At 36.8% G+C, this 27,338-nt stretch overlaps 3 protein-coding genes across 3 annotated transcripts in view; 2 read left to right on the forward strand and 1 right to left on the reverse strand.

The window, feature by feature from the left end:
* The window catches only part of LOC134290234 (uncharacterized protein K02A2.6-like), a 63,110-nt gene extending 54,078 nt beyond the window's left edge, over positions 1 to 9,032 (forward strand). The window contains exon 7 of the mRNA XM_062857307.1: positions 8,961 to 9,032. Coding sequence (XP_062713291.1) covers positions 8,961 to 9,032 — 72 coding nt within the window. The remainder of the gene's footprint in view (positions 1 to 8,960) is intronic.
* The window catches only part of LOC109427117 (Kv channel-interacting protein 1), a 145,392-nt gene continuing 126,977 nt past the window's right edge, over positions 8,924 to 27,338 (forward strand). The window contains exon 1 of the mRNA XM_062858383.1: positions 8,924 to 10,234. The gene's annotated coding sequence lies outside the window, so the exon portion shown is untranslated. The remainder of the gene's footprint in view (positions 10,235 to 27,338) is intronic.
* On the reverse strand, positions 11,985 to 13,604 carry LOC134290235 (uncharacterized). The gene has a single exon (XM_062857308.1). It carries the CDS (start codon positions 13,602 to 13,604, stop codon positions 11,985 to 11,987), a length of 1,620 nt encoding a protein of 539 aa, XP_062713292.1.

A 27,338-nucleotide genomic window follows, 5' to 3' on the forward strand; every position in this document is an offset into this window, starting at 1 on the left:
ATATCTAGAACACTAGAGCGTCGTATTGAAAGGTTAAACTTATCTAGATCAGTTTAAGAAAATCTAGATTAAAATCGAAGACGTAAGAATGTAGTACCAACCAATCTAAAGCATTTTGTCAATGATTCCATCCCTCTAGGATGCATACCAAGAACACTAGAGAGTCGTATTGAAATCGTTTTCGCGACCCCCCATAGAAATTCCCCCATTTGTTGTCTGTTACAGTAAAATATTTTACAGTCCCTCGCGACCCCCTGGATGAAAGCCGGCGACTCCCCTGCGGGGTCGCGACCCACAGTTTGGGAAACCATGCTCTAGGATGCTCACCGAGAACACTAGAGCGTCGTATTGGCAGATAAAACTTATCTAGGTCAGTTTCAGCAGATCTAGATCGAAACCGAAGACATTGAAATGTAGTATCAACAAATCCAAAGCACTTTGTCGAAGACTCCAACCATCTAGGATGCATACCAAGAACACTGGAGCGTCATATTGAAAGATGAAACTAGTCTAGATCAGTTTCAGCAGATCTAGATCAAAACCGAAGACGTAAGAATGCAATATCAACCAATCCAAAGCATTTTGCCGAAGATTCCAACCCTCTGGGATGCATATCGAGAACACTAGAGCCACAGACAAACAGACGTAACACCTTGAACGATTTTCATGGAAATGCATCGCCCAGTTCACACTACCATTACCTGGTGGAAAAGTTGCACGAATCACTGGGTTGTGCAATATCGTCAACAGAAGGCGCTAGTCAACTAGTCAAAGGCATAGAAAAACGATGCGCGCGCCTCTGCCCAAGTAACCACAAGCATTATATCATAACATTAATTCAATCGTATTATAGTTTAGCTAATGCAAGATAACTTTTATTCTGCATCTGTCAAGTAATGAAGCGTTACATCTACATTATGAAAGCATTGAAGCATTATGGGATTTTGACAGTTCGGTATAGTTCTATAGGGCCGTTGTTTAATGCTTCATTGCATTATCATGTTAAAAGCTTTATGGCAAGCAATCATGCAAGCATTTATAACTTTATATATGCCTTTACTAAGGCTTCCATCACTGTAAACAGAAAAAAAAACACTCAGTTCGAAGAAAGAAAAGCTGTAAAACAGCTGTAGAAACAGAACCATTGAGAAGAAAGAAAAACAAACCCAAATTTTCATGGATTGCTGCGTAGCACTTAGATTATCATGCTCAGATGTTGCTGATTGAAAACTTTCTGGTTGGGACATGAAGACAGATGCTGAGGGAACAAAACTTATGCGGGGTATTGATTTCCTTATTTAGAATAGTGCTCCGATTTCATAAAAGAAAGGATTAAAGCGCTGTTTGTATTGTTCCTTATTTATTGTGCTTTTTGAGCACATATGAAAACAAAAAGAACAGAAATTAATATCTTTATATTATCTTCGTTTGTGGAATCAATCGGTTCTGTAATCGCTTGTTTTCGACTAGGATGAGTTTGGGAAAGTAAGATAACTGATAGCATGTCGACCCCAGCACAACTTTTAGAGCTGCTGAAAACACAACTCAATAAAGCACGAGCTGAGTAAACGTTGTCTTATGTTGCACATTTTTCCAGGTGCAAAATACATTGTCATCGTAGCACACAGCGTTAGCGCGTCCGACTTCCATCGTGGTCCAGTTTTAGCAGTCTTGGTTCAATTCCCGAAATAGAATAAAAAAGTCAGAGTGAGAATATCGGAACAGGTATGGGTAGATAAAAATAGATAGAAAAATGACAAAAATACTTTTTTCCTTTTGTTGACATGATGCTTTAAGTATACATTCCATACGATTTCATTGCATTAGCTTTATGGCACAAGCATTTTATATGCTTTAGCAATCACCACAGTAAAGCTTGCTTTAAATCAACAATAGTAGCGCCACTTTCGACTTTAAACCTACTTTAATGGTACTTAAATGACAAACAACTTTATATCGCATGTAATATAATACACTATAAAGCGAAATCAATGCTCTATATCCAGCGTCATGGTTACTTGGGTGGTTGTGACTATGAAAATTTAAAATGATCGTTAAAAGCGTGGTCGATGGAAATTTCGCAAGTGTTACGTCTGTTTGTCCGTGCTAGAGCGTTGTATAGATAAAACTTAGGGTATGTGTGCCATCATTAATCTCATGCTCATATATTCATCCTATTCGAAAACAAGCGATTACGGCACCGATAGATTCCGTTCTTTTTGTTTTCATGGGTGCTCACCTCTAACAAAAAATACAAAAATAAGAAACAAAACAAACAGCGCTTCAATCCTTTGTTTTTCGTAGGATGAAAATGGGAGCCACATGCTTAAGAAGGGAACCAATACCCTATCTGGATCAGTTTCAGCAGATCTAGATCAAAGTTTTTTTTTCTGATCATGGTATTCCGCGTTTTTTATCACGGCATTCGGAGTGTTAGTATTTAAAAAAGGATGAACACGAGTGCATAGGATGAAGAAGGGTACCCATACTCTATATTAGATTTGTAAAATGCATATTTCAAGATTCGTTTTCCAAAAAAAAACCTTTTTTAATGATGAATCTATGTGCATTGTGCAAAGTCAAAACGTAAACGAAAATTTTATAACACGTAAAAACTTCTGTTCACTCTGCGTCCTTACGGGTGAACTCGTCGCCCTCCGTAGGAAAGAAAGAAAATCAAGAAGGATTGATTGGCAGGACGGAGAGCTTAAAACTAATTTATTCTTACTTCTATCTCCCACCCAAACAGCAGCGTTAGGTAAAAGCTTTGCCAAAAGCCATTTATCCATTCACCTTGAAACTGTCCGTGTCGGGGACGCTCAAGATCACGGATAGAGGAGAGTATGTTGTTACAAGGTTAATTCCGTGAATTATATTTATGTTTACATGCTATACGAATGTAACAGGTTCAATTTGAATCAATTCCACTGGTAGCAAAGATGCCCTTTATCGTTCTTTATTTCCGTATCTGTAATGAAGCCCACTTCGTGTTGCTGTAGTTGAAGGTACACGATATCTCACTAACCTATATACCTACGAATGGTGCTTGAAAAGATTTGCGATTCTATCCTAGCAGAGGGTGTAGGGGAACAAAGCCCAAAATGCCAAGATGGGGTAAAATGGCCCAACTCATAAAATCATTCATGAATGGAACTTGATCATTACTATATGTGAATGGTGTCAAGATATGTTTGCATCAAACATTCTTCTAGAAGCTAGGCCACCAAACCCACGAAAAATCTTTTGATTTCCCAATGAAAATCGGCAACTTCCGGTTTTTCGTGCTTGCAATTAAGGTTTTCTGGTGATTTTATTACCAGCCAAGTGTTTCCAACGAGATTGAGGCACGTATGGAGACGCATGGTTGTTGATGTCTACGCTTTCCATGTTGGGGGTCATTCAAATATTACGATCATCGTTTTGCGGGGAAGGGGGTAACACTCCATTTATTGAATATACGAAAAAAGCGGGACAAAGGGAAGAAAAGGAGTCGGAAATGCCCGAAAACTTATGGACGTAATTTTTGAATGTTTTCATGAAGTGGCATCTTACCCCATGGCAGATGGTCTTTTTGCACCACTTCCGTTTTACGAATCAGTTTTTAAAATCGCTAAAAATCGATGAAAATGCAATAATTTAGTGAATATTTTTGCTGAAGTATAGAGCAAATATTGTCTAGTTGCTGTTGCCACTTTGAAAGCCTAACAAATGAGGCTAATTATCATTGAAAACGATGAAAGTTTGAAAAATGGCATTTTGCCCCACTTGACCCTAATCAAGAGCTTGTCTGAAGCACGTTGTGTACTCTTCTCCCAAAATTTGCAACTAGCGTTCTCTTCCTGAAGAGAAGAGCGTGGCTGTCCCATTTTGATGGGAAGTAGTGGAGCTCCTGATCTGATGGGTTGGGTTATGAAACCCCCCGAGTGCCAGATTGATGTTTGGGAAAATATTTACACATCGTAACCGTCGTCGTCACCGCTGGCTCGCTGGCAGAGGTGGTTGTGATTGATTGCCATTCTTGGTGGATGACAAATTGGTCTTGGTTGTGACTTTTAGGGCCACGGGGGGTGAGTTATAGTTTTGAACTTGTTTATGACGGGAATGAAACGATGAAACAAGTTTTAGAAGCATGATTAACAGATGAGTTTGTTACTGATGCTAGGTAAAGAACTTCAAATCACATCTATCTATCTATCTATCTATCTATCTATCTCTCTATCTATCTATCTATCTATCTATCTATCTATCTATCTATCTATCTATCTATCTATCTATCTATCTATCTATCTATCTATCTATCTATCTATCTATCTATCTATCTATCTATCTATCTATCTATCTATCTATCTATCTATCTATCTATCTATCTATCTATCTATCTATCTATCTATCTATCTATCTATCTATCTATCTATCTATCTATCTATCTATCTATCTATCTATCTATCTATCTATCTATCTATCTATCTATCTATCTATCTATCTATCTATCTATCTATCTATCTATCTATCTATCTATCTATCTATCTATCTATCTATCTATCTATCTATCTATCTATCTATCTATCTATCTATCTATCTATCTATCTATCTATCTATCTATCTATCTATCTATCTATCTATCTATCTATCTATCTATCTATCTATCTATCTATCTATCTATCTATCTATCTATCTATCTATCTATCTATCTATCTATCTATCTATCTATCTATCTATCTATCTATCTATCTATCTATCTATCTATCTATCTATCTATCTATCTATCTATCTATCTATCTATCTATCTATCTATCTATCTATCTATCTATCTATCTATCTATCTATCTATCTATCTATCTATCTATCTATCTATCTATCTATCTATCTATCTATCTATCTATCTATCTATCTATCTATCTATCTATCTATCTATCTATCTATCTATCTATCTATCTATCTATCTATCTATCTATCTATCTATCTATCTATCTATCTATCTATCTATCTATCTATCTATCTATCTATCTATCTATCTATCTATCTATCTATCTATCTATCTATCTATCTATCTATCTATCTATCTATCTATCTATCTATCTATCTATCTATCTATCTATCTATCTATCTATCTATCTATCTATCTATCTATCTATCTATCTATCTATCTATCTATCTATCTATCTATCTATCTATCTATCTATCTATCTATCTATCTATCTATCTATCTATCTATCTATCTATCTATCTATCTATCTATCTATCTATCTATCTATCTATCTATCTATCTATCTATCTATCTATCTATCTATCTATCTATCTATCTATCTATCTATCTATCTATCTATCTATCTATCTATCTATCTATCTATCTATCTATCTATCTATCTATCTATCTATCTATCTATCTATCTATCTATCTATCTATCTATCTATCTATCTATCTATCTATCTATCTATCTATCTATCTATCTATCTATCTATCTATCTATCTATCTATCTATCTATCTATCTATCTATCTATCTATCTATCTATCTATCTATCTATCTATCTATCTATCTATCTATCTATCTATCTATCTATCTATCTATCTATCTATCTATCTATCTATCTATCTATCTATCTATCTATCTATCTATCTATCTATCTATCTATCTATCTATCTATCTATCTATCTATCTATCTATCTATCTATCTATCTATCTATCTATCTATCTATCTATCTATCTATCTATCTATCTATCTATCTATCTATCTATCTATCTATCTATCTATCTATCTATCTATCTATCTATCTATCTATCTATCTATCTATCTATCTATCTATCTATCTATCTATCTATCTATCTATCTATCTATCTATCTATCTATCTATCTATCTATCTATCTATCTATCTATCTATCTATCTATCTATCTATCTATCTATCTATCTATCTATCTATCTATCTATCTATCTATCTATCTATCTATCTATCTATCTATCTATCTATCTATCTATCTATCTATCTATCTATCTATCTATCTATCTATCTATCTATCTATCTATCTATCTATCTATCTATCTATCTATCTATCTATCTATCTATCTATCTATCTATCTATCTATCTATCTATCTATCTATCTATCTATCTATCTATCTATCTATCTATCTATCTATCTATCTATCTATCTATCTATCTATCTATCTATCTATCTATCTATCTATCTATCTATCTATCTATCTATCTATCTATCTATCTATCTATCTATCTATCTATCTATCTATCTATCTATCTATCTATCTATCTATCTATCTATCTATCTATCTATCTATCTATCTATCTATCTATCTATCTATCTATCTATCTATCTATCTATCTATCTATCTATCTATCTATCTATCTATCTATCTATCTATCTATCTATCTATCTATCTATCTATCTATCTATCTATCTATCTATCTATCTATCTATCTATCTATCTATCTATCTATCTATCTATCTATCTATCTATCTATCTATCTATCTATCTATCTATCTATCTATCTATCTATCTATCTATCTATCTATCTATCTATCTATCTATCTATCTATCTATCTATCTATCTATCTATCTATCTATCTATCTATCTATCTATCTATCTATCTATCTATCTATCTATCTATCTATCTATCTATCTATCTATCTATCTATCTATCTATCTATCTATCTATCTATCTATCTATCTATCTATCTATCTATCTATCTATCTATCTATCTATCTATCTATCTATCTATCTATCTATCTATCTATCTATCTATCTATCTATCTATCTATCTATCTATCTATCTATCTATCTATCTATCTATCTATCTATCTATCTATCTATCTATCTATCTATCTATCTATCTATCTATCTATCTATCTATCTATCTATCTATCTATCTATCTATCTATCTATCTATCTATCTATCTATCTATCTATCTATCTATCTATCTATCTATCTATCTATCTATCTATCTATCTATCTATCTATCTATCTATCTATCTATCTATCTATCTATCTATCTATCTATCTATCTATCTATCTATCTATCTATCTATCTATCTATCTATCTATCTATCTATCTATCTATCTATCTATCTATCTATCTATCTATCTATCTATCTATCTATCTATCTATCTATCTATCTATCTATCTATCTATCTATCTATCTATCTATCTATCTATCTATCTATCTATCTATCTATCTATCTATCTATCTATCTATCTATCTATCTATCTATCTATCTATCTATCTATCTATCTATCTATCTATCTATCTATCTATCTATCTATCTATCTATCTATCTATCTATCTATCTATCTATCTATCTATCTATCTATCTATCTATCTATCTATCTATCTATCTATCTATCTATCTATCTATCTATCTATCTATCTATCTATCTATCTATCTATCTATCTATCTATCTATCTATCTATCTATCTATCTATCTATCTATCTATCTATCTATCTATCTATCTATCTATCTATCTATCTATCTATCTATCTATCTATCTATCTATCTATCTATCTATCTATCTATCTATCTATCTATCTATCTATCTATCTATCTATCTATCTATCTATCTATCTATCTATCTATCTATCTATCTATCTATCTATCTATCTATCTATCTATCTATCTATCTATCTATCTATCTATCTATCTATCTATCTATCTATCTATCTATCTATCTATCTATCTATCTATCTATCTATCTATCTATCTATCTATCTATCTATCTATCTATCTATCTATCTATCTATCTATCTATCTATCTATCTATCTATCTATCTATCTATCTATCTATCTATCTATCTATCTATCTATCTATCTATCTATCTATCTATCTATCTATCTATCTATCTATCTATCTATCTATCTATCTATCTATCTATCTATCTATCTATCTATCTATCTATCTATCTATCTATCTATCTATCTATCTATCTATCTATCTATCTATCTATCTATCTATCTATCTATCTATCTATCTATCTATCTATCTATCTATCTATCTATCTATCTATCTATCTATCTATCTATCTATCTATCTACAGTCGAACCTCTCAATGAGTCGATGTTCCTTGACTCGATATCGACTCATGGAGGTAATTTTTTCCATACTAAAATATAATTTCTGCGTTACTATGATGGTCCCTCCAAAATGCCTCCAGAAGGATTTCTGTTCCACTACTCGATATTTCTATGAGTCGATGGTCCCTTCAATATCGACTCATGGAGGTTTTACTGTCTCTATCTATCTATCAATCCAGCTTAAATTCTCCATGCCATACAGCTGCTCATCGAAGTGCTGCTTCCACCTTTCAATCACCCACACGATCGCCTGCCAAAAGGTTCCTGGATCGTACCGGAAACCAAACTCAGGCATCCTCAACATAGGCTTGCTGAATCGATATTCGTGTCGTATTTATATTGCCTCTGAAATAGCGACCAAGCGTCTCCACATTATATAACTTTAAAGGAGGCGGATAACCGTTGTTAAGATAATGCCCATATGCTTTTCTTGATTACAGTCAGTATCCTAATACGTGAACTACATAGCAATAAAGCACAAATGATTTTTTTTTACTTCAACGAAATACTATTCCGCATTGCCATATCAGACCTTGAAAAACTGTGTCTTTTGAATTATTTACGAACCTCACCTAGAAATCCAGCAACACGGTATCTTTGTTTTGATAGATTTTGATAACAATTGAGAGCAAACAGAAAATTACATTGCTCAGAGAGCACATGTCTACTTCCCCACTGTTCATCAGTCGTACATATACGACCACAAACGGTAATAGCCGTGCAACACCTTTTTGGAGTATACCCCACGGTTCTCGCAAGAGCATCCGGTTTTCTCTCAAGCCATCCTCTCTGAGCAGTGTCTCGCAATGGTGTGGAGCTTCTGGGGCTCATCAAGTGGCAGGACCTTACGGAATGTGCTTTTTTTCCTAGCTAGGTGAAAGCATCAGTCAGTCCCACGGTCGCTTCCTCGAGAGACAAGCCAACAGTCGCGAGGCTCTGTAACAGGCACGGACTACGCTGCCAACCCGAACCTGCCAGAGAAGCGGTATAGTGTACCTCGACTCGAGTTTGAACTTCTGCCTCTGGATTCTGGGCTGGCACAGGTGAAATCAAGCGTACAGTGGGGATTAGTACGCGTTGGGCTTCGAGTGGATTATCCGGTAGTTCAGGATTTACACGATTCGCGCGAAATGAGGCGGAAAAACTAAAGTTACCTTATCGGGGGGTGGTGGTGAAGAAGCGAAAATTGCTGTCTGCGAATGGTTATGAACGCGCGAGCTAGAAATCTCGGTATCCTACGGAAAGTGTGTGCGAAAATGTAAATTGATTTGATTTCTGGTGGGCTGCAGAAAAGAAAATTCTTCGAATGATTTTTACTGAAGCTGTGGCAGCCATCCCCGACAACCGTTTGATACTTGAGGAAGGAAACCGAGTGTGTGTGTTCGTGTGCCGACTGGAAGGAAGGAATGTATACCGTCGCGCTACGGCACAAGATTAGGGTAGAGAAATCGTCGATTTAATTAACGTGAAAGTGTTGAAAAAATAGTGAAACAGAACCGAGTGGAAAGATAAGAGCTTATTTCAGCCCAGGTGCCAGGGTTATAGTTCACATTATTAAGAAGATTAAAAGAATAGAAAGCAGGCTAAGGAGCGAACCAACTAAGAAGTCTGGGTGGGAAATAAAAAAAAACTAGAGCTGGGAAAATCTCGACACCCCCGCGCTCTCAGTGTCTCCGGTTACGTTTGTGGCATACAGACCGCACACACCAATGTGTTGTTCGGCCAACAGCGTCGAGGTGCTCCAGTCGAGTGTGTGAGTGTGTGTGTGGGTAGAAGGATCCTCTTTCTATTACACACAGCCCTCTTTACAGGCTCCCTCGTTTGCGCTTTTCCTCATTTTCCTATCCATATTTCTCCGGCTGTGTCCATACTTCCACGTGTTTGTGGGGTGTTATATGTGCTAGAGCCAGTGACGGAGCCTAGTCGTCATCGATGCCGTACGAATGAAGATTGAAAGTTTCGTGATTTCATTCTCGTCGTATTCGTTTTCATTTTTTGATCTGCCTTCGTTTGATTGCATCGAAAGACTGCGCGCGATAACGATGTCCTATTCGAAAAGTGGATCCTTACAATGCTCTTGAGTATTGGATGCTGAATGTGCTGTGCCGTCCGGAGGATACCAAAGCCAGACACAGATAATCAATGTGAGTTATCATTCATCTAGCCATGCTGATTCAATCATCATCGTCATCTTCTCCGCTGAAATAGCAACATTGGAAAGAGGGTATTTTTTTTTTCTCAAGTGAATCGAAAAGATCAAACCATGTAAGAGGAATCAAGAGGTACCCGTAACATGTTTTGAAAGTATGTCAATGAATGATTGATAAACTGAATTACTGAATGGGAAAAATGTGTTCATTTTACGATTAGTTATGTGCCAGCTCAAATGATTATGCTGAAATGATGATGTACAAGGACTGTTCAATTTATAAAACGGATGACTGTGTGATATCTTTTCTTATTATGTTCCATATTTGTCAATTACATCATTGTATGTTTTGTTTCCATATCTTTCTATAATCATTCTACAAATTATGATAATTATAAAAATAACCTGATTATGTAACTGAAAACATTTTTATTTAACCTCAATTAAACTAGATTTCTAAAGATAAAAAAAACTATATTTTAATAATGCAGAAACAATTTACAATTACAATCTTATGCTTGTTGTGAGCTCTAATTTAGAGCCTAATATTTAATCAATAATAATTCACAAAACCAACCGTGCAGTAACTTTTATGCATCTAACTTAAAATTCATTCAGTGTAGGGGAGAATCACTTTCTAAATGATACAGAATAAAATTCTGCTCTAAAGACCATTAAGGCAAAACTGGAAGCATTTCCTCACTTTTTGGTTTTTGATTTTTTTATTAAATAACGAAGCAATATTTTCAAAATCGGTTTTCGTACACATGTAGCGTATGGATTAAGGTATCTCCTGAATTTTTTTGTGGTGGAAAATGTTTTTCGTTTTTGCGGAAACCATTTTTGAATAAAATTTCACAAAAAAATGGTTTCTGAAAAAATGGAAAACATTTTCCACCACAAAAAAATTCAGAAGATACCTTGATCCATACTCTACATGTGTACGAAAACCGATTTTGAAAATATTGCTTCGTTATTTAATGAAAAATCAAGAACTAAAAAAATGAGGAAATGCTTCCAGTTTCGCCTTAATGCTTATTAAGTATGCAACCCAAATCAGGTGATAATAAAAAATCATTACATAAAATTTGGTTTACAACTTGTAACAAAACACATTTTTTTCAGTACTCTTCGTATTTATCCATCTCAGCAAGCCTCGTTTGTACTGAAGAAATCATTCTTCTGCAACTCGTTGTATAAATATCTAAAAGTGTGATTCGGCTTTAACAGTCAACAAACATGTATTGATTACTTTTAAATCTTTGCTGACGTTCCGTTACGGGGATTGATCTATTTCATTCTTTTTACCCTTCTTACCCGCATAAGAAGGGTATAAATATCGCTCGAAAAACCTACTTTCGATCCGAGGCCCGGAGGGCCGAGTCTCATACACCAATAAACTCAGCTCGACGAACTGAGCAAATGTCTGTATGTGTGTGTGTGTGTGTATGTGTGTATGTGTGTATATGTGTGTGTGTATGTGCGTTACAAAAAAAGTCACGCACGTTTCTCAGCCGTCTGTCAACCGATTTGAGTTCTCTTGGAAGCAAATGAAAGCTACTATATGCTAGTAGAACGATTGATTTTTTTTTTCGATTGGACGTTTGGTTACCGAGATATCTCTCGAAGAGTACTTATGAGTCATACATCTAAACTTTTTAAGATGTTTGACCAAGTGTATCATAATAAATATTTCGCTGATATTCGAGGAACATTGGCGGTGGCGTCTGCTACGTCTTGAGGGCTCAAGTGTTCGTTGGTAAACACGTTGCTAAATTGAGTGCGGAAAAGGCTATATCCGTGGTAGAGTCTGCCATGATCGAGCCATCGGTCATGGTAGAAGGCAATCCCGATTCTTTCCTTTGGTCATTGACATGACGCCAAAATCTTTTCGGTTTCGATTTCAGGCTGTTTTGTAGACGCTCTTGATAGGCATTGTAGAGACGATCGTTGAGTTTCTTGTATTCGGTGTTCACTTCCAAATATACTGCTCTAGTAGCGTCGGTCCGATGTTTGCTATGTCGCCGAAGGGCTGCCTTCTTCAACCTCTTGAGACATCTTAGATCGGCATTTGACCAAGCCGGCTTGGGCGCCGCACGTTCAGATTTTGTTGGAACATACTGGTCTATGGCATACCACAGAATTCCAGAAAGCGTTGACGCAGCGAGATTGGCATCCAAATCGCGAAAAACGTCGTCCCAATCGACATGTGCCAGAAAGTCGTTGATTTTATTGAAATCAGCCTTACTATAATCGTAGGATACATTTTCCACCGTATCGCAAAAGCGGAATTGAGGGGATATTTCCATTCTCGCTAGCACAGGGGGATGATGCCGACAGATTTTAACGAGTGGAGAGGGGGCTTGCATGACTACGCCGTCCATGGATATTTCCTCGCTGAAAAAACACAGGTCGAGGATTCGATTGTTTTCATTTTCGACACCATTCAACTGCCTAAGTCTAGCGGTGGAGTACGCGTCGAGCAACTGTCGTGATGCTGCGCTAATAGAGGATCGAGAAGAAATCGGAAAGAGGTACCCACAGGAGGTGCGTTGCCAAGAAATTGCACTCAGATTGAAATCTCCGACGATGATAACGTTGTCTCTGGGCCCCAACTGAGCAACAACCCAATCGAGCGAGGTGAGGTGGTTCTCGATCATATCGCCATCGTTTACTCGATCAGGTGGTATATAAACCAAGCACAAATAAAGCGTTGCGTCAGCTGTTGTGATAGCGATCCATAGTTGCTCGACCATCGGACCGCCAGGGGGATTAAGCACACGCGATTTGAAGCACGATCGCACAGCCAGCAAAACGCCACCTCCGGAACTTTTGTTGCTGTTTGAAGGTGACCGGTCCTGCCTATAGACGGAATACGAGTCGTCGAACAGTTGACTCGTCGAGGTGTTTTCATTCAGCCAGGTTTCACAAAGAGCGTAGACATCGTAGCAGCCGTCACTGATTGCTGACTGGTACTCGGCGATAGAGCTGTTGATCCCACCAACATTTTGATAGTACATCAGGATACTTGCGGAGGCCGGTGAAACGTTTGTTCGTGTTGTTGCGGACGGTGCGAACGATGAGGACCTCGATGAAGTCGGAAGTGCCGGTAAGCAGGAATTCGGATCAGCGTCATGCGGCGATGATTCGGAATCATTGTAGCATGCCAGTTCCAAAGCCGGTGGCAAGGGTTCGATGCTAGGAACGGAGGACGAATCAGATCGCGAAGCAATGCTAATATTAGGGTACTTGCCTGGCGAGGCACGGTGGAAGCCCCGTTCCTCAGTCTCAACTACAGGACCAGGACGGCTGAGTTGACGCTGGCAGCAGGGCTCGACTGAGTTAGACGGGTCGGGGGCTTCCATAATGCCGTGGCTCGTGCGTCCTGGTGAGTCGCAGGCTGTCGTCGAAGGGTTGCGTTCGTGGTTGCGTTCCAGTGCGTTTCGTGTTTTGCAGCGTCATGGAGCTACCGCGGGCTCGTGACAGGCCAATCTCGAGGCCGGAAGCAAGGATTCGGTGGTACTAGGAGCGGAGGACGTATCAAATCGCGAAGAAATGCTAGTGTAAGGGTACTTGCCTGGCGAGGCACGGTGGAAGCCCCGTTCCTCAGTCTCAACTACAGGACCAGGACGGCTGAGTTGACGCTGGCAGCAGGGCTCGACTGAGTTAGACGGGTCGGGGGCTTCCATAATGCCGTGGCTCGTGCGTCCTGGTGAGTCGCAGGCTAGTAGATCGCCCAGAAATTTTATTTCGATTGGACATTTGGTTACAGAGATATTTTTCGAAGAGTACTTAGGATTTATACAACTAAACCTTTTGAGATTTTTGACCAAGTGTATCATAATAAATATCTTATTCGTCTGTCAACCGATTTCGGTTTTCCTGGCACCAAATGAAAGCTACAACATTCTAGTAGAACCCTATACAATTTCATTAGGATTGGACATTTGGTTACCGAGATATCTTTTAAAGAGTACTTGGGAGTAATACAGGTTAACTTTTTGAGAGATTTTTGACCAAGGGTAACATAATAAATATCTCAGCCGTCTGTCAACCGATTTGGGTTCTCTAAGCACCAAATAAAAGCTACAATATCTTTGTAAAAGTCCCTGAAATTTTATTTTGATTCGACATTTGATTACTGATGAGATATCTTACGAAGAGTATTTCAATAAATTATTTTTATTATTATATTCACTTGTTATCTTGCATTAGTTTTTGACCAGTCTATGGGAAATTATTTTTCAATAAATATTGCTGACCTCATACAAAGTGTATACTAGCAGGTTATTGTTTTCAACAAAATTAAAAATAACAAATTACAAATACACAGGAATTTAATAAAAACTAACAATATGATAAATGAAAGCTTTGAATTTATATATTGTGGAAAAAATGCAAGAACCGGACAGCCAAAATAACTAGCTAATGCCAAAACTGTGTCTCGCTGATTTTCTTACCCATTTGGTAATCGATTCAAGATCTTTCGGCAGTTAACAAAAGATACAATATTCCAGAATATGTAAGCTATTTTTAAACATTCCATACAAGATTCTAGGAGGTGTCTGGCATTTCTGGTAGTTTAGTCCAAGGTCCATGATGCTATTTTGGAAACCAATCCACTAGATGCCAAATCCACAATATTTTCTAGAACTTTTGGTCAATTACACAAAATAAATATGTTAAATACAAATAATACAACAATAATTTTAATAAGTGTAAGAAGGATTCTGTTCACCATAGGTGGATTAAATCGGGTTTTTAATCAACAAATTAAAATTTTGTTTTGCTAATTTTCAAATGTCTGGTTTTACAAGGTATAATCTTCCTCCACTGGGTTATCGAACTCGATGATTTGGCCTCTGCTTACAGTCAGGGAGATTTTCGATATTGTGCCCAACACAGTTATTGTTAATACTAGACCAACATGTGAACCGGACGGAACTACCATCGCACGCCTCAGTTTGCTTCGTCCCTCCTAGGCGTATTTCAATTTATTTTTTGCAAACTCATCCCGTTATCCGATATAGTAGAGTCTGCTCCATCTGTTTCTGGTCAGAGATTACATGAAAAATTGGACATACGCTCAGGAGGAACGGGAGAAGCAGAAATTCGAAATGGTTGTTACCCCCTTTTAAACGTTGGTCTAGTATTAACAATAAGGCGCTGTCCATAAACTACGTAGACTTTTTTTCGACCATCTCCGACCCCCCCTCCCCCCTCGTAGACTTTTGTTCATACAAAATTTTTGAAATTTGTATGGAGCGTAGACTTTGGCCAGACCCCCCGTCCCCCCTATGAGTCTACGTAGTTTATGGACAGGCCCTAACTGTGTTGGGCACTGTTTGCTACACGAGGTTCCTAGTATGGTGTCTGGTGCAGAATTGCAGGCACTATATCAGTTTGACCTCTTTTCTTCTGAAATGCCTAGAACGCATTGTCGATCATCTTATCCGTGATGTTTTTTCTGGCAAATATGCCTCTTCATGTGAACCAACTCGCTTAACAATCTGGATAGTCCACTACGACTCGTTTGCACAAGGTGCATATCGAAAAGGCATTCTCTCAAAAGCTATCTTGCTTGGTTGTTTTCCTAACATTCCTTTCGCATCACGTTGCACACTGGGCCAAATCACGAATTTAGGAGGAAAAAAATATTTTGACCATGAAGATGATGTTTTAGAGGTTATGTGTCTTCGGCAATATTGTTACTACTATTATGGGCTATAATTTGATGTGTCTTAAAATTAGGGTGGTCCCGCAAAATATCAAAATAATTTTTTCAACTTTTTCAGTTTTCAAGTTAGCCTAAAGCAATGTTCTAGAAACTTTTTCTTCAATCTTTATCGGACATTTTTCATAATCATTATTTTTAATTTCGCACAATAAACAGCAATATACCGTATAAAAATGGGTATTTCCATACAAAAATCGTATTATTCAATGCAATATTGCACAAGGAATCCACCACAATCCACCAAAACATCGATGCACAGTGTAAGCCTTAGTATTACAGCTTTCAAATCCTGCAGGAGTTGTATTCTCGTTTTTCCCCCATTCAGAGAAAACGGTATTCCAAAATTTGGTCTTTTTTTAGAAAAATTATCATATCGCATCAACGCATTGATGGATTTTCAAAATTTTAAATAACCGCATCAATTAGATCTAAAACTTTGAAGAAGACACAAACTGCGTAGGGTTTGAAACAAAAAAGTTATTCGAAAAAAAACGTTTTTTTGGGCCCACCCTACCATATTTTTTTAAGATTGCTCTAGTGCAATATACAAAAGACCTACAAAGTTGATGTCTTCGGCAAAGTTTCTCCAAATAGATTGTAGAAAAAGTTTCTAGAACATTGCTTTAAGCTAACTTGAAAACTGAAAAATTTGAAAAAATTATTTTGATATTTTGCCGGATCACCCTAATTTTAAAATACTTGATGTATTATTATTATAGCCCATATTAGTAGTAACAATATTGCCGAAGACACCTAACCTCTAAAATATCATCTTCATGGTCAGAATATTTTTTTCCTCCAAAATTCGTGATCTGGCTCACTGGCGTAGTGTACGATTTGGGTCAAAAAATTAGAATAACTAGCCACAGAAGTCCAATGTCGCGACTGTTCGTGTGACTAACATCTAGTTTGCCACGCCCTTACAGCGTCAGTAGCGGTACTAGAAGTGTCAAATAAAATTTGTTTACCAAAACAAATGATGGTCTTCAAGCTGGGCACTCAAAAACAATCAATTATTACAATACAAGTTATTAATTAAATTAAATAGGAAAAGTGACTACAGCGCCATTGGAGTTCTAGTGTATTTCTATTGTCAAAAATGACTCTAATGCCAAAGGAGGGTTGAATATCGAGGGTCCCTTTGACGACGTGCCTTTCGATGCCATGTCATATTGGATACTACACGAAATTACGGTACCTACATACAGGGGATAGACAAAATGATCGGGACAGGCAAGATTTTCACTTTTCGAAAATTCTTCAACTATCTGCAACTTTTCGAAAAGTACATCAAATATTCTCAAATTTTCACGAGGTTGTTAGTTGATTAACTAGTTGTGTATCAGTGGGTTAAATTTTCAAATACGATGAACTTATTCACCGATGAACCGAATTCACTCGGTCCGAGAATTTTGACACTAGAGAGGGGCCGTTTCCAACCAGAATTTAACGTTTCTGATTGGAAATGGCCCCACTCTAGTGTCAAAATTCGCGGAAGGAGTGATTTTTTCATCGAATCATCAACTTCTGATTAGAAATGACCCCACTCTAGTGTCAAAATTATTCTCGGACCGAGCGAATTCAATTCATCGGTGGATAAGTCCCCAGCTATAAGATGGTTGTCTGCTAGCCAATTAAATTCATTTTCGAGATATGACAAGCTCATCGTAGGCCCTAACTGCACTCCAAAACTGAACTGGATGCCAGCTGGTAAATTGCAATGGATGTGCAGTAAGGTGGTACTCTTATATAAAAAACAAAAATTTCGAAAAATGGTATAATTTTTTTCACAACCGTCGGATCACTTCGCGGTCTTCGACAAAGTTCTTTGGCATATAGTCACCTACAATAATACGAAATGGTTTATTTATTGAACGCTTACAGCGCCACCTAGCGGCAAAATTCGAAAACTTAAAATTTCTGCATACATTTGGCCAAGTTATCCCATACAAACATCAAGCGTTTTGAGCGCCCCCTTAGCACAGTGGCGGGCCTCCATACAAAGGTCGGACAAAACCTCAAATGTTAACCGAAATGGCTTAAATTCACAGGTTATGATGATTTTAGTGCCCTAAACCTATTTTTGATATGGAACTTTTCATATATTTTGATTTTACTATATTAGGGTGGTCCAAAATTTTAAAATTTGCTGATTACGGGAGGTATGTAATAATAAGCTAACAAGATGCGTTTTTTAACGTAGATTTTAATCATCCTTTTGATTTGATTGTTCCTATATCATGTACTGACATTGAAATTACCTATAATTGTGTATTTTTTGATGTTAGGGTAGTCCAAAATCTTTAAAACTACATAAATCATTAGAAAATTCGATTACCTACGTTTTATTTCAATGGATCAATTGAGATACAAACAATGTTGTCTGTCAAGACGTGGTCTATTCTCAGATACCCTCTATAGACCACGTGACGTTTTACGGTGAGTACACGGAGGTGAATTAACATTTAAAATGGGGTCAGATAGTCTCATATAGTGAACTGCGTAAATTTGAACTGCTTTTTTTTAATCTCGTTTCAACGACTTCATATATGCTCGTGCGAGTTTAGGTTGTAATGTACATTGGTCTCTGTTATCACTTATCGAAGCAACCAAAATAACCCAATATATAAAGAATTTGTAATACATATTCGCAATATTGAAGGGAGTTGTTGATAAACGATCATTACAGATCGGTTATCATATTGATGAACAGGTGAGCTCCAGCAAATATTTTCAAAATCTATATCACTCTGTGTGTTATTCAGTTGAAATGTGTTCTAAGAAAACGCATGAATAACATACAATAAAACTTCAAGTTTAAGAAAACAAAAAATCGAGAAAAATAATCAAAGATTGCCTTGGTGATCGCGACGTTTACGTAGACGTTTTACGCCATTTAGTGAATTTATTTTATATTTTATAGATGACTACTGCTTTGAACTGTAGCGATGTGCGTGTAGAAAAGAAGCGCGCAGATGTTGGATTTGTGTCACTATATATTGAAACTACGATAGAAGTTCGTGAAGAGATTGCTTGCAAGCCATTTGAGCACTTCTAACGATTAAGATGATTCAAAAAAACGATCAGTTTAAGAAAACTAATGAGAAATGGTTTGTAGTTATTGTTATATGTTTTTCACGATTGTTTTTCGCCTTTATTTTGTTTTTAAGGATCAAAAAGTTAGTTGTATTTGGTGGTCTTCAATAATGCGGAATGTAGGTGGCATCTTTGTAAATAAAGGCATTATAATTCTTAGTCATCACTCCCCTTCTCTTCAGCTCACTCTTTTTCACTGGATTTTCTTGTGTTTTTCGGTCAAAAAAATAAATAATTAAAAAATAAATGAATAAAACAAATTATAAAAAAAATGTTTAAGCTGTGGCCATCCAGTCATCAGTCAAACCCCACACCTCTCCCCCCCCCCACCCCCTTATGACCACGTGACTTAGTGAAGGTATTTCATCAAAATAAGGATGATACCTAGGATGACACTAAATTTTTAGTATTCTGAAGTGAATTTGAATTATGGTAAGATTAAATATTATCTTCAAAGAATATCACTTCTTACACAACCATGCGGCTCCATTGTGACATGATAGAAAAAATAATAATTTTTCGCCCTTAGCGCAAAAATGCGCAAACAGTGACCTATATAGCCAAAAACTAGACAAAAGTGCGCGTTAGATCCGGGGTACGGCGTCGTTTTCTGATGTTTCCTAAACAAGTACTGGATCTCTTTGATACGAAGTTTTTCTCCAAAATTTCATAAAAGACAATATTTTTGCATGCTGTAAAAACATAATAATTTTGTGATTGGATTGCAAACAAACCCTGAAATGGTATGATTATTCATACCCAAAAGCACCAATAATATTGTTACATTATCCAAATCTTCCTAAGTTTTACAACGAGCTCATGAAAAAAGCTCATAAAATAAAGACAATAAACACTAGTAAAATACCACACAAAACCTCAACTTTGAAAAAATCTACAAGACTCAATTTTTGACCAAATGACTCAAAAATTTGGGGTTTTCTTAGTTGAAAAAAAAAACCCTAGTGTGCAGGGATATGGTGCGACTCAAAGCTCTTTGCGCACCGCACACGCTGCTACGAAACATCACAACAAACTAGAGCAGGGCTTCCCAACACCCAACGTATTAGACTCAGTCAGTGGATAACTGACACTGAGGATGATTACAAGTGGTAGTCGAAATACGCGTATCTGTCAAAGGATAAGCAAAAGAGGGCGGAATTAAATGGTACAATAACTGATTACACTCATTCGAAAATAGTAAAAGAGATGAAGGTGAATACACACTAAAATGATTTTCCTAAAAGTTTCAAGGAAAATGATATATTTTTTGGCTTTCTCGTACACTAATGCCATTTTTCTTTTTGACCCTGGGTTGGAACTGGATTGGCGGAAAATGTGTAAACAAACAAACGTCAAACAAACTTTAGTACAAGCGAAACCGAAGTCGGGTTGGGGTTGAAACTGTCATCTCATCCAACCTGGGTTGGAACTGCATCAATAAGAAAAACGGCATAAGTGTACTGGAACGGCTCTATTCAATCAAAAAACGATTTTTCGAATAAAGGCTCGGAGGATCAAGTCACATACACCAATCGACGCAATTCGATGATTTGAGATGATGTCTGTATGTGTGTATGTATGTAAGTCTGTGCGCAAAATAAGTTCAACCACTTTTAAGGCATTGGCCGATTTTTTGGATTATAGCTCGAATCGAACCGGAATTTTACCGCATTGTTTGCTATTAAGAATGGTCCAGATCGGTCAAGGCGTTCCGGAGTTATGGCCATTTCAGTGATCCGGACCAGCACAGGTAGAACTGGTCGTGCCATCTACCCCCGTTGGTTTGACCGCATCTAATCTGAACACATTTTAATTTGACCCACTCTTATCTGCACATCGTTCAAACTGAAAATGGTTCAAATGTCATTCTGCCCATGGAACGGGGTGATACGGAACGCAGAACCAAAACAAAACAGCAAATAAAGTTACCAGCAGTGTGTTTATTGATGCCAACAGGGTTACTAGAAGTTCAAATTAAAAATGAACCCCGTTGGTTTGCATGCGGTGTCGTTTCAACCAACGGGGGTAGACGGTATAAAAAAAAATTGAACCAAGCCCCATCATGCGACACATAAAACTGCGGTGATTTTTGTAACCTTCAGCATATTTGACGAATTTTGTGCGATAATCAACACTGGAGAATATTCAAGATGGCGACTTTAAATTCAAGATGGTGGCTGTTTAATGGTGATTTAGGCTCTAAAATCCTTGAATATGGATATTTGGTATGGGGAAGAAGTCTGGACTCCAAAAATGACGACCAGAAGATTCAAGACAGCGGTCTAAAATCCAAGATAGCGACCTAAAATTCATTATGGCGGCCTAAAATCCAAGATGGTGGCTCCAAATTCAAGATGGCGTCTGTTTAAGGGAGTTTTAGGCTCTTAAACAATGAAATATGGGTATATTTGGTATAGGGAATATGTCCGGACTCCAGAAATGGCAACCCAAATATCCAAGATGGTTGAAATAGATGTTTGTTAAACTATGGATGTGCGATATTCATCAACATGTCACTTGAGTTTTGTTGAAATTGTTTTTCGAAGGCACGAGAAAGGTGGATCAATAAGGGTTTTAACAATCATAAAAACTTAAAATATTTTCGTCTTAAAAGATCAGTATGCCAAATAGGCTTCCAGGAAAAATATAAAAGTGTAAGGATGTAAAAATTAGAATCAAAATTGAAAATAAGAAAAATCAAAATCCAAAATTCACAAAATCGAGAATTAAAACGAATCTGCAAGGTGAATCACGTTTAAAACGATGTTAGATGACGAAAAATGGTATTTGGATCAAAATAAAAAAAATGGGTATTAGAGGGTTAAGTTTTTTTCATGAAAAATTTTATTTTCCGTGTAACTTTTAAGAAAATCGTTTTAGTGTGTATTCAACTCCCATAAACTCTTTTACTATAATAGAATAATTGAGAAAAAACTTAAAATGCGTTAATTGTTGCGATTGAATGCAAAAGAAACAATGGCATCTGCAAGGTGATCAAAACAATTATTAAAAAAAATGTTAATACGATTTAAAAGACATCAAAAACCATTTTGAGATATACAAAACAGTCCTGAATGTCAGCCAAAAATGAAAAAGTTTTGATTGCCCAGGAAAGAAAAAAAAATACAAAAAATGCTCAAACTATACCCCGTCTACAAGCGGGGTTGGATATTACAGGGTCAACGAAAAAAATTGCTAAACGAAAAAGTCGTTGTTTAAGTGTAAATAGTTTAAACAAAGTATTTTGTACTATTTGCTGTACTTTGATTCTAGAGCTCCAATCTTTATGAAATTTGGAATGTCTAGCCAGTATTCTAGCAGATTTTGCAAAAATAAAGTTCGATTTGTTGATCCCTGCAAGGTACGTAACCCCTTAGTTTGACAATCTGCTTGTTACGTACATGAAATAACAACAATTATCATAAACATGCAATCTCTAATTCGCGTACTTTTCTTCGATTGGCCCTAGCTGAATGCGTGACATTGATCATTTGAAACCGTGACTGAACCCTATAAACCAATTTGGGTCAAGTTAGTCATATAGGGACAAGCTGTTGCTTCAGATCTATTGGTTTTGGATTAAAATGTTAGGCGGAAAGAAGGAGTTTTGCACGTATTTTAATTGTTGGTATTTTATGCCATAGAAGTTCAGTTCAATGGATGTAGTGGCGTCATTCTCTCAACAGCCAATCAGTGGTAAAGAGAACAAAAATAATGTTTTATCATATCTACTGAATGTTGACTTTTGCTGCACACAACCCTACAATATTTGAAAATTTCTCACGCTGATTTCATTATGCAAACAATCTATTATGTGCATACGTTTGTATGTACCTATCTGCCTCCAATCGCACAACAGTCCCATGTGGATAGGAAACCTAGCAAACATGGGGTTGTTATGCAAATAGGGGCAGCATGTTCATCAAATTTTTTGATTGGGAGTCTTAATATGGAAAACAAACTACCATGCAACTCCACTGAGCTATTGTTACAATGCTACAGATCAACTGTAACCAGTGGATTTTATCTCACGTGTATTATAGAAGCGCCCAGAAGTGAAAGTTATAGGTATCAGCAGAAATTCAGTTGGAAACAGGGTGCAAAATTTTCATAGTCATTGACTGAAAACAGCACGAATTTGAATGATTCTGCACTGAATATTCAAAACACACAAATTCATTTTCGCTCTCCCTCTTCACACAGTCAGTCAATTCGTAGTCATTGAATATGAAGCCGACCGAGAAACATCTTCATAATTACCTACTTTTATGGCTACGATTCCTTCCAAAAACACTCCACAACAATCAAATGGGAAAAGATCTGTGTAAAGCACCGTTAAATGTAATCGAAATGTTCATATTTTATCAGCAATTTAACACTTTGTAAGATGTTTACAAATATTCATTGACTTTCATTCAGTTGACAAACGAGTATCGAGCAGCTGAATATGAATATGCAGGCAAGTGAATGAAAATTGCCGCACGGTGAACTTCAACTCGTCTGCTCGAAAATTTTGCGCCCTGGTTGGAAATCGCTTTCTGACATGAAATACCTCCCCTCGAAAATCAACCATCCACAGGGGAGAAATCTGACACTTGTTCGTTCGGTGGTGAACAACTCGTCAGCAGCAGCTACAACAACGGTGTTCCTGGTTGTGTGTGGCAAAACTAGCCAGGAATCTCAAACAGGCTGATGCCGGCAAAGGGCACTTGCTTGGCCATTGCGAGCCGAGCCAAGTAATGACGTCTGACTATTTTTAGTGCGGTAGGTACTCGAGAAAATACGGAGGCTAAAGTTGGACTTGACGCAACCGAGTGGGCTTTAGAGCGTGCCGTCCGAGAGCCCCGACTCTGAGGGGTGGAGAAACGGAAAAGGATAAGAGAAGTGCTCTCTGTGCCGGTGATTGTTGGCTTGAGAGGTCTTAATCTGGATTTTTCTCATGTTACGACAAGGCTATTCATTCATCCTCCATGCTCTGCGCTGATAAGGAATGCGGATCATTCCGCAATGGTTTTTGCTAACAATTCTTTGTGAAAGGATTTTCTCAGTATACCCCAAAGGTCAATCGTTTTTTTTCTGATTAAAGCTTACTTGCCATGTGTGAATTCAATATATTTATAGCGAAAGCCGAGAGTATCGGCACCGGGCTGTTCTGTTGCCACTAAACATGACAATGCCAAAACTTGGCGTGATGAAGCGAAAACGAAACACAACGTGATCTATTGATTAATGAGTAGAGAAAGAAACAGTGATGGATGATTTACAATTCTGCGAAGCATTTTGGTAGCACTTTCTTAGGAATACCAAACAATTACAGCATTGAAGAGTTTATATCCAATAGGACACAACTGGTTTCTAGTTCTTCGTTCCCATTCTTTTCAGCAACACAGTTACGCAAAGTTTTGCTAAAACTGCATCAAATTAAACAATAAATCATTATACCCACGCTGTTTGTACCGCATAATTTTAAAACCGGAGGATTTAGAATCTCCCATACAAAAATTTAACTCATTACTACAAATTTATTACTTTACCGATGTGCCGTTTTCAGAAGGGCATGTCTGGTGGAGTACTAGATTTGTAAAATATTAGAACTTTCATTTAGGGAGTTTTACGGCCTAAATAGATTTCAAGATTACATAAGCAGAGAATGTGTGGCCGGGAGATTTTATGATGTAATGTGCAGTTTCAGAGGGCTTTAGGGGGCTTTCGGGTTTCAAAGTAGTTTCAAAGCATTTCAGTGGGAGTCTAATAAAGTGGGTTCAGGGAGTCTCGGGAGGCTTAATGGGGTTACAGAAAGGTCTTAAAGGGTTCTGTCACATTCGCCCAAATTTCGTAAACACCCGAAAGTCTATCGCCCGAAAAGACCATTTGCCCGAATGTAACAAACTGAGTTTAGGACTTGTCCACGCTTATGACGGTTCAGCCATGGTCATTTAACCAAATGCCATCCGGTCTAATGTAGTTTGGCTGAATTAGGTTAACTCGTGAATAATTGATTATTACTTACCCAAAAGCGAAACTTTTTGATGATTGATCTTCAGCAGCGTTGCAGTGTATACCGACTCGAACTTACCTGAAACATCAGATACCTTCCATCTCTTAGCTCGAAAATTGTCTATACATGGCCGCTTAGAAACTACTGTATTTGCAGGGCGATCCGAACATTAAATACGTTAAATTAAAACATTAAAAACTAACAACGATGAAACATAAAAATTAAATTTTAATCCAAAAGTTTTGGACGAATACTTTTTTTGGGCGAATGTGACGGAATTATCTTAAAGGAGTTTAAGGTAACTTTAGAGGCTTTTGAAGGCGTTTTAAGGGGTGCCAGAAAGATTTTAGGGTGAATCACAGGCTCTTAAGTAAACTTCTAGGGGCTTCAGAGGAGTTTAAGAAGCCTTTCAAGGTGTTTCAAGGCGTTTCGTAGGATTTCAAAGCAGTCTTAGGGAGTGCTTTAGGTGGCTGCACTAGCTCTTAGATAAATCGCAAGTCAGGGACATTTCAAAAAGTTTAAGAATGTTTCAATTGTAATGTATGATATTTGCCAGACAACCATTTGGCCAGAATGATTCTTGCCAGAAAATCATTCGCCAAAATAGATCATCTCCCATGAAACCAGGCAAATTATTGGATCTTTGGATAGCCTAGAACCGATTCAACGCAGTTACGGCGCGTCGGATTTCAAAAACTTCTTTAATACTTTTAGCTAGAAATGCATTCAAGTTAATTTCTCGTTGTTTCGTATTTATTGCTAAATTATAAACAGCTTTTTTGATGTTTTTCAATTGTAAAATTACAGGGGATAAACTAAATGATCGGGGCAGTCAATATTTTCATTTCTCAAAAAAAAAAATGTAGCTGTAACTTTTCGAAAAGTGAACCAAATATTCTCAAATTTGCACTGTAAGTTAATCAACTAGTTGTGTATCAGTGGTCCAAATTTGGAAAAGATCGGTCTATTCTGCACGAAGTTATAAAGATTCTAGAAAAAATGTATAAGACACATTCCAGCGTAACGGGACACCACGATGAACTAACTTTCGTGAATAAATGACGTATGCAATCAAATATAAAGTTCAAGACTATATGGTTTAACAGGTTTTATAACAAGCATATTAGATGTACTGCTTCATGCAATACTTGTTTTACGGGGTTTTGGTTCCAATTTACTTTATATAACGTGTTACATTTCGTAACGGGACACCATCGCAGAAATCTTCTTTTTTAACCCGTATCGGCCTGAGTCAGCGCATATGAACTAAAAATGTCGCCGATCAGCGAATACACAACAGATTTGAATAATTTTTTGACAGTACTCGTACATATGTCTAGTTTGTAAAAGTGGACAGAGAACGTCGGAATGGTCCCTATGGCCGGAGTTATTCCGGTGGGTCACTGGGTCAGATTCGTATAAAAAGGGCTGTTTTTCGGTACAAAGAATGTTTTCCATTATGATTCGCTATAAAACTCACTCTATTTTCACTAAAACTTATATCTCTGCAACCAAACATTGTTTCCACACTGTTTTTGACCGTTTAGGAACTACCGGATGTGGCCACCGGACATAATCTCCGGAGGAACCTGCCACATACTGTATACTGGGGTACACAACCATAACCCATTTTTTGCAGCTCTATGTATTGACTTTAGCGGTATAGTGTCTTAGAAGATTTTGTTCTGTATACTGAACTCTTTATTTTGGGATTTTCACTTTTGTGATTAATCCACCTAAAAGTGCGGCAGAAATTCACTTTTTTTCAAAAATCAAGATAGAATGTTGGTGTCTTCTGCAAAGTTGTAGAAAAATGTATTGTTGGAAAGTTTGCCGAACAAACTATTACCTTATTTGCTTAACTATAAGAGATATGTGTCGTTTTTTGTGAACGACCCCTCAAAATAGTTTTTTCGTTACATCTTTTTCTGGGGATTTTTGGTAATTTTCGTATGTTCTACAAAGTTGTTCTTTGTTATGAAATACACCTCCTTCTGCTTTTTTATCACTGGAATAACGGTCCAGGTGGAACAGAGCCTGCATCTCAAAAAACGTAAATAGATTTTTTTAATGAGTCCTTGGCGAAATCCCTGGTGGAATCATGGAACGAATATTATAGAAATACCTGGTCTCGTCCAGAATTTATTGAAAGAATTCCCCTTGCAATAACAACCACTAGCGTAGGCAGCCTTTTCTTTTTTTTATTAATTCTTTTTGATAAATACTAAGAATAGCGGGATGAAGGAGAGGGCTAATCCCCCTCTTCTA

This window comes from Aedes albopictus, chromosome 3 (assembly GCF_035046485.1).
Source record: "Aedes albopictus strain Foshan chromosome 3, AalbF5, whole genome shotgun sequence".
Lineage (NCBI taxonomy): Eukaryota > Metazoa > Arthropoda > Insecta > Diptera > Culicidae > Aedes > Aedes albopictus.

Excerpts from the sequence above, each read along its gene's own strand:
- LOC134290235 (XM_062857308.1), bottom strand. The coding sequence starts at position 13,604 with ATGGAAGCCCCCGACCCGTCTAACTCAGTCGAGCCCTGCTGCCAGCGT.